Source organism: Typopeltis vanoorti, chromosome 8 (genome assembly GCF_054136105.1).
Source record: "Typopeltis vanoorti isolate ZY-2024b chromosome 8, IOZ_Tvanoo_1.0, whole genome shotgun sequence".
Taxonomy (NCBI): Eukaryota; Metazoa; Arthropoda; class Arachnida; order Uropygi; family Thelyphonidae; genus Typopeltis; species Typopeltis vanoorti.
The window spans coordinates 128,400,539-128,413,858 of NC_143556.1; the positions used below are offsets into that span (position 1 = coordinate 128,400,539).

General features: G+C 34.1%; 1 protein-coding gene across 4 annotated transcripts in view; it reads right to left on the bottom strand.

The window, feature by feature from the left end:
* The window catches only part of LOC150104343 (ralBP1-associated Eps domain-containing protein 1-like), a 485,081-nt gene that overhangs the window by 255,759 nt on the left and 216,002 nt on the right, over nt 1–13,320 (bottom strand). For 3 of the 4 annotated variants that reach the window (XM_090396932.1, XM_090396930.1, XM_090396931.1), the window contains exons 10-11: nt 10,994–11,094; nt 3,529–3,621 (exon numbers count right to left, since the gene is read on the bottom strand). In XM_090396932.1, the coding sequence (XP_090253058.1) occupies nt 3,529–3,621; nt 10,994–11,094 (194 nt within the window). The remainder of the gene's footprint in view (nt 1–3,528; nt 3,622–10,993; nt 11,095–13,320) is intronic. The other variant, XM_090396933.1, reaches the window with a different exon arrangement.

A 13,320-nucleotide genomic window follows, 5' to 3' on the forward strand; every position in this document is an offset into this window, starting at 1 on the left:
CAACGTCCATTTCTTCCTCTGGTAAAATATTCAATAGATATGATTGGCAAGTTTAATTTACTTTCAGCAGATAGCAAAGTATCTATTTTTTCAGTGGTTTATCTTTAAGTGATCATATATTTTACAAGTGGATTCTCATTGCATGGAACAATTTCTGGAGTGAGATTGGAGATCCTGCAATTGATGGAATAGACATATGTTGCTTGAGATGATGTGCACATTTTCTTTACTGCCACCTTCTCAGCATAAGAGGATCTCAGAACAGGTATAGTGTAACTTCCTTTTTTGAATCATGACATGATATACTGTATTTTCTTCTGTTTCAATTTTTTATATTTCTTTTTCATCTTTCCACTTCTGACATGCATGAGAGCCAGGTGGGTGATCTCCCTGACAGTTGACACATTTAGTTTTCTTTGCAGAGCAAGATTTGTTATCATGCTCTTTATCATCAGGCACGGGTGATAGAGCCACAACAGGCAGCTTGGGCACATATTTCTGACATTTAAAGCATCTTAGTGGATTATGGATGTACAGGACAGTTGGGATACTCTGCTTTTACAGATGTTGGAGGCTTATGTGCATCAAAAGTAAGGATGATGTTTCTGGTCAGAACAAGGTGACCATTCCTATATATCTGGATGTGCCTCACACCTGATGTGCAAACGTGGCAGCACGGCATTGGATCCTAGTGATGCTGGACTGGAAAGAAGGATGGTAAAAAAAACTCAGGAGAAGTAGAGCAAAAAATATGGGAAGAAATGCAAAGAAAAAGATTAAGAATATAAAGCACCAGTATCATAACTGGGAGGTCCTCTCCAAGAACAGGTGATCCATGGGATTGATCAGAAAATAATACTGATCCCCAATGGTCTTGGATCCAGTTGATGCGATGCTTGGCTCATTTCAAATGTTCCCTCCTATGATGGAGATAGGGGTACACGGAGAAAGCAGATACTAATGTTCCTATAGCTAACAAGGTCAGCTCATGAAGCGAAGTGGTATTAAACTTAACACCTAACTAAACGAATAACTGCTGTAACCAATATCGTATGAAAATCAGAAATAAAAAACACAAACTTTGAAAGGAGAGAGGAACATGGGAAACCTTGTATGCCTTCTCAGAACCTATAGAAAACGAGCAAAATATTTCAGCTGCTTAAGCACAATGTTTAGCAAAGATGGCAAATTTTATAAAATATACAACAGAATAAGCAAAGATGAAGTGCCAGGGAGTCAAGTAAATAAATTAATGTGGAATAATAGAGAAATATGTCAAAACAATAAACCAACAGCATACAATAGTGTTTATGCCAACTTTAACCTGCGAGTTGTTAGAAATAATTGATCAAAAAAAAAAAAAACAGTTGATCAAGGACTATGAGCCATAGGTATGAGAGTTCTGAGAAAAATTTGGAAGTGAATATAAATGGCATTAATGGCAGAATCATATTATAAATAAAGACATTAGAAAGGATGCGAAGTAGAATGAGATTAAAAAAGTTAGCAAAGCTGGTATTTGAGGCCATTTTGGTATAGTCATCTGCTTTCTAACCTTTCTATTCCTTTCTTCAGCTTCCCCCAAAGGAAAATCAAGATCCACTAACTTGAGTTAAAAGTGCCACAGAAGAACAAAATATAAGATATGACTTGGAGTCTTCACAAATAACAGACTCATTTGGAAGAATATTTTGATTGTAGCTATCATAATATCGTGTACTTTCACTTGATAATACAACTGAATAGCCATGCCATTCAACTGAAGATTGAATTCAGTGGTGATGGCAGTTATGTTATCTTTGTTTAAACATATGTACTTATATAACTGTCCCAATGGTGTTGTAAAAATGGCAAAATGTTAGCAAGAATAATTATCTCTATTATAATTTAATAAATTCTCTCTTTTCTATGTTATCAGCTATCGTTTCATGACATTAAGATATTAAGCTTCTTGGGTAATATGTAATTTCATCTAGAATTCAATTCCTCTATCCATATCTCCATATTACTTCTAAGAATTAATAAAACAGCAAAATTGGTTCCTGTTTACAGGACAGTTATAGTCATAATATATCTTTCGTAATGTCTGTAAATGGATGTTTTCTAAATTTGAATGTATGTTTTGTAGTATGAAATAGGAGTTTCTCATGGGAAAAAAGGAAGGGAAGAAAAAGTAATCCAATGTATCAGAATGAGTCAATTAACTCAATATCTGATTACGAAGAAAAAGTATAAAAATATTCCAACATCATGCATTACAATTCCTAAATCACTAAAATGGTCCAGGAGTTATAGTGGCATAAAAAAATTAAGTTTGGATTTCAGGCCTATTTAACCCTTACCTATCCATTGTGCTATTAGGTATTGAAACCATGCATTCAATGACATTAAAAATAAATAAAGTTATTCAGATGAAAAGAAAATGAATATAGGAATAAAATCAATGTACTTTTTTTAAATCTCAAAACTACATATGACAAATCAAAATTTCATGTTTCATTTTAAGTTGAAAGACAATCAGTCAGTTTCATTGTTTCTTCCAGAAAGAGACATTTGGTTCTCTACACTTGTAATATTTTGTAAAATCATGTTGTGAGTATGCAATTCTTAAGGAAATGCAAACTGCTTTGATATATATTTTGCCATTCAATTTGTGTTTAAATTTATAAATCTCTGTTAAGTCAAAAACATTTCACAATTCATCCTCTTTCAACTAAGATGCAATTCTCATAGGTACAATGCAATTTAATTTTACTAATACTATATAAACTTCAACATTTGTATCTGCTCAACATATTACTTTTCTTGTAAACTTTTGATTTGAATGGAACACACTACAATAATGCTATACCTATAACTGTAAAACTACAAGTAACTGAGGAATCCATTGAATTTTTAACAAGTTCACTTGCATCCTTCTCATTAGTAACATAATGTTCGTTTAACTGTCAGTTCTTTCAAGCAGTGTGAAAAGCATCTTTGTTTATGACAGATACATTTGTATGTTCAGAGAGTTCAAACCCAGTCTAAATGGTTTACACCTTTTTAATTAGTGTTTCCTTATTCTGAAATATCTCAATCAAATATTAAGTTCCTGAGAATATTATTAGATAAACTGGCAAAAAAAAAAAAAAAATCTAGATTGTTAAATTATATGAAATTCATATCAATGAGAATTTCCATTTATATCAATAAATGTTAAATCAACAGTAAACAAGACAGCATACAGGCTTTAAATTATATTGGTTTGCTGTGCTGGATTGCAGATTAAAATATATATACATTCCAAAGTCTCTCACTCTCTCTGACATACAAATACTAAATTCATTCAATTTCCAATTCAGGGTATGAAATTAATAACTCCAAGAGTTAAAAGTCTGCCCATAAATAAAACTTAGCATGTGCTGATTATTTAAACTTATTTTTTTGAGAAAATCAGCAAAGTTAAAGATAAAAAGGAACAAAAGAAAAAAGAATGAAATGCTAAAACAACGAATTCTAAGACAAATCAGGTAAAAAAGCATTAACCTGTTCTACTGAAGCTGCAGAGAAGTCAAAGTTCACGGGCTTCATCCCAGGTGAGGACATGCAACTTGTAGGAGAATCGTTGAACTTTGTCCACTAAAAAATATATTTAACTCTTGACAATTTGTAGCTGTTAAAAGCTTTAAAAATATTAATGAATAGGTAAATTCTGCTTTTGTATCCTTTCCACAAGCATACACATAGTAGCAAAAAAAAAAAAAAAAAAAAAGCTGAGATATATATACTTATATATATAAAAAAAAAAAAGAGAGAGAGAGAGAGAGAGAGCAGTGTGTGATAGATTTCTTCTATGTTTTGAATATTAACATGACAAGCAAATATGAGAAAAAAACAGCTGTCATAAAAGTACTTAGATGTACAAATCAGTGATAAAATGTTTTACCATTCAGAACCAATTAAACCAATAAAAATTATATAATTACTTCTTTATAGTATAGCACAAAAATGAAAGGTATTCAATTCTAGAATCCCATATTAACATATCTTGTGCTAGTTAATGATCGCTACAAAAGTAAACTTATTACTATTACTACTACTATTGTATTCAATACAGTATCAAATCTAAGCACAAATTACACTAAACAGTATTTATTACAATAAGATGTATTTTCTTATTTATATTATTCATTTTTCTATGTTTTCTAAAAGTAATATGTTGTAAATTTGAAAGATATGATGCATGAAAATGTTCATTATTCTAAATATATTTCAAATAAGTAAAATTAAAATCTCTAATTTACAATTGTGCAAAAGCCAACGACAAGCTTGAAATGCCTCAAGACATACATCATTCAACTGGTTCAGATAATATAGATATAAGATTAATAAAAATAAGATGTGATATCGAAATTGGAGATGTTAATCTCACCGCTTTGCTTTATACGGACGATATCATACTTCTAAATAAATCTGCTACAAGTCTGCAAGATTCCCTGACTAAATTGAATAACTGTTATAATAGGTATGGTATGAAGGCCAGAAATAACAAGACAAAGACAATGAAAATAGGCAGAAGTAACAAAAATATCAACTGCATTGTGAATTTGAGAACCTATACAATAAGTAAAACATTTGAGCTACTTAAGCATGATCTTCAGTGAAGATGGTAAATTAAATATGGAAATAGAAAACAGAATCAACAAAGCTGGTATGGTAGGAGGTCAATTGAATACATTTATATGGAATAAGAGAGAAATTAGTCAATACACTAAATTAGCTGTATACAAGACAGTGTTCAAACCAATTTTAACTTATGGATCTCAGAGGGTTAGAAGTAAAACACTTGACAAAAGATTAGAGACCAAAGATATAAGAGATATAAGACTCCGAGAAAGATTAGGGGCATGAAGATGGCATCAATGGCAATATCATATTAAAAACAAGGCTATTAGAAAATAACTTGACATTATTAGCATCTAGGGATGTGTTAGCAGAGCTAATCTCAGGTAGTATGGTCACTTAAACAGAATGGGAGAGGAAAGATTAGCAAAACAAGCATTCTCTGCCAGGTTGGCAGGAAAAAGACCCAGAGGAAGACCAAGATATGGGTGAATTCATATGGCAAAAAGTGCCTTAGAAGATAGAAATATAAGATCTGATAATGTTGGAATCTTGATAGGCAACAGACTGATCTGGAGGAAAATTGTAGATAGGGAGTTAGTAATGATGTAAATTTTTCATGTAGTATACAATCATATCCTGTACACCCCTTGAGGGTACATGGCAGGAATTTGATGATGATGACTGTCCTGTCATTCTCTGATGGAATAGGGTATTATAATATAATGAGAACCCAAAACACAGCTCCCTAAAAACCATAGATGTTTTCTGATTATAATACGCCCATATTATACAGTCAACTTAGTATAGCAAACCTCTGGAAACTAGAACTGTTCATTATAGTGGATAACTTGCCATAGCAAAATTCTTTTAACAGAGCATTGTGTCCAATAGGCTTTGATAGAGCCTTTTCAGTAGTTTGTTATAGTGTGAGTTTGTCATAACAATCTTTGCCATGGTGAGAGTTGAATTATACAGTCAATAGCAAGATAGGCTTAAGATTCTTTTTAATGGCTTGTAATAAAGCCATTCCCATCCACAAAATATTATAACTTTAAAAATTACCACTGTACCCCCTCAACCTCACCACCACCAACACACACATGTGTAAGGTGTCGCTAAGGATTAGATAATCCAAGAATCCTGCTCTACAGACTAAATGTGGCGGTGCTGGTCTCGCAATGGATGACTAGACCAACCAAGCCGATGAGTAAAACTTTATATACGAAATATGGATTTCAATAGTGTTATTTCTGTTTTTGGCTTTATAATAGTCCCAAATTTAAGATTTATTTATTTTTTATTAAACTCTGTTGATATACCTAATTCTGAATCCATTTAAGTGCATCCCATCAGCACTGTACAAATGTTTCTGGCCCTCAAACTCAGACCATAGATCTATAAACTATCAAATTTCTTCTGCACAACTCATGTATTGATTAATTAGTCATCATTGTCTTCCTCAGTTCACCTCTATCATAGCATGGCAGCAGACTTACAAACTTCACCTTGCTCTTTTTTTTTTTGCTTCTTCCAATAACTCTTTCACATACTTCCTCAGGCAATACTTCTTACCTCTCAGGTCATTGGTTCCAGAAAAACCAATCAATATTTTCACCTTCCTTTATGCATACTGACAGCATTACTAATATTATTAATTTCTGCTCTAAGTAAACAAGATTTTGTAAAAATATGCTTTTGTGAAATACTCCCCTTATAATAGAATAACAGTAAAAAAAAATAAAGTATCTGCTTATGCTCTTTCTCTCATTTCTTCTTACAATTTTCTTTTTTGGCTTTGGACGTTTTGCTTTTTTCTGTTCTCAGTTTGACTAATCTCTTGCTGTTTCGAGGCTTTCAATCTCAAACTCTGTCCTGTGAAGGACTACACACAAGCAAACTGTTTATTTATTTATTAACTAGATCTATATTCTTCACAGCACGTTCAGTATTATCACTGATACATTTTCAGTGTTCTATCAATACTCTCTACTCTACTATCGTGTAATTACTAGATACCTTCTCTCCGCATTCACTCTTAAAACATTTATTATACACCAAATCACCAGTTTTGCTCTCCTTCTGCAAATCCTTTAATTTTCATGAGAAATATATCTAACAAACTTTACACTGGACAAAATCATGCAAATTTAGCTTGCCCAACAAAGTGGTACATCTAAATAACCCAGTCTATCTCACACACTTTAAAACAATTAAATACAATAATTTAACTCAATATTATTACCAAAAATGTGAAAAAAATTACTTCTCTCTCCAGAGCATGGAGAGATAAGTAATAATCTCCAAATATCCTCCTACATCAACCACCACTGGTTATGTGCCATGTAAAGGTTCAGAGAAATGTGCACTGTTGCCTCTGCCATTTCTAGGGCTTTCAAGAGTGCCTGACATGAAAGCCTGTTTTGCAAACTGCCTTCCTTCAGTCTACTTGCTACCCTCTGCAACTAGATAGCCAGCTTTCTCTCTGAATGTTCACTGAATATCATTGTGAATAGCACTTTCTCTTCAAGCTTTGCCAATAATGTAGGAGTGCCTCATGGTTCCATTCTCTCACCTACCTTCTTTGTTTTTTACATAAATGACCTACTCTCAATCACTACTACAAATCCTATCCATAGCTTTGCATTCTGGGAAAGGAAACAGAATTCATCCTACTTCTAGATGAATTCATCATACTCCTTTGAGTAGGATGAGAAAGGGAAAGCGATTCCTGCTTTTTCTCTCACAAAAGGGATCTCAGCTCACCTTCCCTCATCCTTAGTAATGCACACATCGGCAGACCGGATGCTCTCTCTCCTTGGACTGACATTTACCTTCAATCTCTCCTGGCACAAAAACATCACATCAATAGCTTCCTCAGCTTCTAAAAAGTTCAGCATTCTTTTCTGCATAAGAAGCTATTTTACACCCACCCAGAATTTAAGGTGGTGCACCTAAAACCTCCTTAAAAATTCTTGATGCTGCCAGAGAAGAGTAATTCGGCTCATAGATGACCCTTCCAGCACAGGCTCACTTCAACCTCTATCTCACAGATGTAATGTTTCAGCTCTGTCTCTTTTACAGATACTTCCATGGTCACTGCTACAGTGAATTGGCAACACATTTGCTGTTAAGCCTGTTAAAAATAGAACAGCTGCTGTCCAACATCCCTTTACAGTACTGCAAACCCACTGAACCTGCTTCTCCTCGTCATTTATTCCATCTATTTCTGTCCTCTGGAACATTCTTCGTCATGATATGTTACCCAACAATTTCAACCTATGGCTTTTAAGAAGAATGTCAATACATTTCTTCTTTCTCAATCCTTATCTGCACCTCATACAAGACACTGATGTGTTATAGGTTCTAGTATCTCTTGTGTGTGTGGGATAAATATGAAAACATAATAAAAAAAGAGACCTTTTTATTCTTTTATCCCAAGAAAGGCCAGTTTTTCTTTTCTAAGAAATTCAAGAAAATTACTTGCTAATTCTTTATTTTATTTTTTAGTAATGAGTGGGGTATAAAGATGAGATAAAAACCATGATTTGTGCAAAATCTGCATTATGAAACGCATTGAAATGTTAAAGGCTATTTAATATAGCAATATATGTGAACACTGAAATGTTAGTAACATGATTCTGAATTTTCATTATCAAGTGAATATTTCATAAAAGTGGCATTATGCTTTTTTTTTGCACACAATGCCACTTGTATTGTATTTTTGATGACTATACAGTAAAACTATACAGTTTTAATGTTATGTAAAATATAAACAAAAAATAGAAATAAAAAAGCTTTACTCCATCCACAGTAGTCTGTGTACAATAGTTTTACAACCTTTCATGGGTGGGAGTTACATAAAAAATAAAATTTTCTTTCCAAGAGATTCAACAATGCCTTTTTTCCTATCGATAACGAACTTATTATTATTATATCATCTTCCACTGTAGAAGATAAGTGGTCATACAAATTCAGCATAGCAACAGTATATGCAATCCCATCTTCCCCACTGCTGAAGTCAGGAGGGAAGGAACTGGTGATAATAATGGTTGTCTTTGCTCTGTATTCTTGTTTTTGCAGATACAGATGATAAACATAAAACTGAAATATCACTATGCATTCACATATACTTCAATATGACCAGATACAGATTTATGTACCGTATTTGCCGGCATATAAGACGCACTTTTTTCTTTGAAAATAGGTCTGAAAAACAGGATGCGTCTTATATGCCGATACTCAGTTTTTTATCACTTTCATTTCTGGAAATTTTCTCTATTCCAAGTTAAGCAATTTTTTTCTTGCTTCCTTGTCGTGTGTGTGAGAGCATTCCAGTTCCAGGCTGGAGATGGATGGAGAAGGAATGAAGTTATGCATAGATAAAATTTGGTCTAGTCGCCCTGGCAGAGTGTTGAAGAAGCCTGCCCTGCTAGTATGGGATCAGTTTCATTCTCACAGAACAGAAGATGTTAAAAATAAACTCAAGGAATTGAAAACTCAGTTAGCTGTAATTCCAGGAGGTCTAACTAGTCAGCTTCAATCTTTAGATATCTGCATTAATAAATCATTTCAAGGATTTATGAAGGAGAATTGGAACAGCTGATGCAGTCTTCAGATTTTGAGGTTACGCCATCAGGAAGTAGTCTAGCATGTCGTAAGTTTACGAGTGGGTTAAAGCTTCATGGAGTGCTGTGAAAACTGAGACAGTGGTTAAATCATTTAAGAAGTGTGGCACTAGTAATGCACTGGATGGTACAGAGGACAATTTGTTGTATGAGGACTCAGATTCTAATTTAGAAGAGATTTCAAGTGTCTCTTCATTTAGCTCTGGAGATGAATTTACGGGTTTTGACGAAGAAGATTAAAAGGTGGGCAACTCTTTCCTAGTTAGATTGGGTATTTGTTGAAAGTAGACCTATTTATTACTTTATATTTGAAATACTGTAAATCCATTATAATATTCAGTGATCAAGTTTTTTTTTAAAAAAAATGTGTACAAAAAAGGGGGTGAATCTTATACGGCAGCAAATATGGTGATTTTATATTTTTAAAAGATTTTTTTTTTTTTACATGAAGTAAGATAACATTACTTTTGAGATTTGTGTACCATTAAGATCGTTGACAAATGCTTGTTATACATAAAAATTCTACTGAAAAAAACTGAAAATAGCAAACGAAGTATTACGGAGTAATTTGTAAATGTGTGCCTGCCAGATGTGGAAGGGACATGATATATGATCAAGTGAATTCCCATTTGAAGTGTGGTGTAATAGTTGCTATTTTTAGTTACAAATATAATATGAAATTGTAACAAAAAATGAAATCACCTAAAACAATAAGAGATGTTTTACAATGACTTCACCAATTACAAATTCTTACACCCACACATGTAGTTATAAATGAAATGACATATGGTCAAGGGATGAATCAAGGTTTCGTGCTAAATCCTCACTTTTAGCCAAAAAAGTATTGAAGAGTTAAGAAAAATATCTACTCCTCAAGAAAAAGACCAAGTGTTGAGGTCTCCAGACCTCCCCAACAGAATTCTTCATGGATGTGGAAAGGAGGGGAGGGGAGGGGCAAGGAACACATTGCAGTACTACTACCACCACCACGAGCACTTGAGTTGAAACATCAGCAAAGCCATTACCATGTTACACAGGATCTACCAAGAACTGAAATGCAAACTGAATATCTGCCATGATACTAACGATGATTGTATGAGATCCTTGTAACATACAACATGTGGAATAAAAATTTGATAACTTTCTTTGCAAAACTGTCTTTGTTTACTATCCCTAAGCTATTATTTAAAGAGATTGCTATTGCTGACAACACCTTCTTTGGCCAGAACAGGGACTCAGTGAAGGACGTTCCATTTGTAGGTCATACAATGCCCAAATATTTAATATGCCTTAAAAATGTTTGCCAAAGAAAGATAATTTCCATTCACTTGCTACCTGACCATACCATTAGTCTACTTCAAGGATTGACCTCCAGGCTCTAGTCCCATGTACAAGCTGCAGAACTTTTTCTTGTATCCATATTGTAAGTTCCCATTACTACTTTTATGTTTCTATTCCGTTTCCCATCCAATTTCTCAACTTTGCAGACAACACTTCAACTTGTCTTAAAATGCAAAATTCCTATGGCTAGATATCATTTTGGTTACTCGCCAATATATCTTTTCAAATGATTTCACATCTCCATGGAACCCAGACAGCCACGTCTAAGCACAAAATAACTGTCGCTTAAGTAGCATTAAAAATACAGATATTTGTAACATGGTAGGTCATTTGTAATAAGTCAGGTCTTTAAGAAATACTGTGAATTATAAAAACACTAACAGAATAGTGAATAAATTACATTCTAAAATTATTCTTACTTCTTTATTTTGTGGAGATGTTAATTCTGCTGGTGAACCTTGTTTTGGACTAGCAGATGGTTGAGATTGCTGAGCTTGAACAGATGATAATGCAGAACCTTCTGTAATATATTGTAATAATTAACAAACAAAACAAAAACAATGAAAATCATATATTTGAGAAAAAAAATGACTGACAAGTTTTGAAGCTATCATTTAAAACTGTATTAAGTGTTCTCGGTTAACTCATTTAAGTTGAACCAAGAACCACAAAAATGGAACATTAAAAATCACAACAGATGAAAACTAGATATTCTTTATATAATTTATATATATATATATATATATATATGTAGGCTGTTCAATAAGTTATGACTATATTTATACAGAAAACAGATTACCTTTAATTATCATTTACATGGTCTTTTTCGAAGTAACTACTGTGAGACGTTGCGTCCACTTCTTAAACACACGTGAAAGTCTGTTTTTTGAGAGTTCTTTCAAAACTGCCTCCCCAGCTTTTACACATGCTTTGTTGCTTTCGAAATGGCGGCCTCTTAGTGGTTTCTTGTGATGAGGAAACAGCCAGAAATCGCACGGTGCGAGATCAGGACTGTATGGAGGGTGTGGTAGGATATCTATGTTGTTCTTCTGCAAAACGTCCACTACCAGCAATATGTGGCCTTGCATTATCATGGTGCAATAAGAAGCCATTCTTCAGCAATGGATGCTTCCTTTTGACATGCTGTACCATTGTCCGTAAAACATCCACATAGTATGCAGCTGGCATACTGTAATTCTGTGATTCTCCTTGATGATAATCGCTGCTGTGTTGATCATTGTCTCTGTGATGGACATTGAAGGTCTTCCCTCACGTTCAAGATCTTTCACATTTTGCTTTCCTTCCTTAAAGGTTTTATGCCAGCGAAAAACATTTGCCCTCGACATTGCTTCATTGTGGAAAGCTTCGCGTATCATGTTAAAAGTGTCCGATGTGATTTTTGCAAACGCACACAAAATTTAATCGCATAGCACTGTTCCAAGGACGCTTCCATTTCGACGACTGGTCGCGGCTCATAGGTGCGGCGAAACAAGCTTGCGTTTAGTCACGTGACACTCTGGCATCAGCCCATATACGCCATCTATCAACCTCTTTTGTTAATACAGACAGCAACATTTCTTTATTCCACAGAAATTAATATTGTGATGAGTGGTTTCGCAACAGTAAAATTAGTCGTATTACTTATTGATCAGCCCCCGTATATTTGTAATGACAGAACAGACAAGAGAGGAGGGGTAGTACTACTAATGATATCATATGATTTAAGTCCAGTTATGGTAGAAACACAAGAAAACAATGATGGTAATAATGTCCCATGTAGCAATGTGTTTAAGGCTATCTGGTGTAATAATGGTATAAAAAATATAAAAATTAATGAGTGTTAATTTTGCTAAGAAATATCAACCAAGTGTATGCAACAGCGCACAGTGCTACTAGTACAGATAGAGGTACATGAGAACAATGTGGAAGAGCTGTTGCATAACCTTTGATAAGAATTTAGCATTAGGGACAAATGGAATATCAGCATATATGCTAAAGGAATGTTCAGCTGAATCAGCTAGCCCTTTCACATGTTTGTATAACTTGAGTCTCAGTGCAGGAAAGATACAATAGGAATAGAAAGAACGTATGACAGTTCCATTGTACAAGGGACAACAATAAACGGTGCAAGAAACGACACATTAAACTATCAACCATCAGTATCTCTGGTGTGGTGGATAAGTGAATGGTCGACAGACAGGTATCAAAAAGTGTTATACAGTGAGTGGGAATCAGCTAGATTTAAGGTGATTAGTGGTACTCCAGTGTTCAGTCCTTGGGTCACTGTTGTTCAATTTGTTCATTAATGACATTAGAAAGGATCTAACAGTTGTTCAATTGTTTGCTGATGATGCAAGATCAGGGACGCTACTGATATCCAGCACTTACAGAATGATTTGAATAGGCTGGAAATTTTGACAACTGAAAATGGCTGCAGTTTAATGGGAGTGAGTGTAAAGTTATGCACTTTGGTGTGATGAGATTGCCAGTGTCATATTATATGGGGGGGGTCATGCTACGAGAAACTCATGAGACTAGGGATCTTGGCATAATGATGGATAGGAATTTGAAGTTCAAAGGTCACACACAAAAAAAATTGAAAAATACACATCAGAAATGATGAAACATCGAAAAGGTTTGCCAGGCAATCAATGAACCATCATAGAAAGACCACTGGGCAAGTTTCTGAAGAGGCGAATTTGTCATGGAATTTTATAAAAAGATTTGCAAATGAAATGTGTCTCTG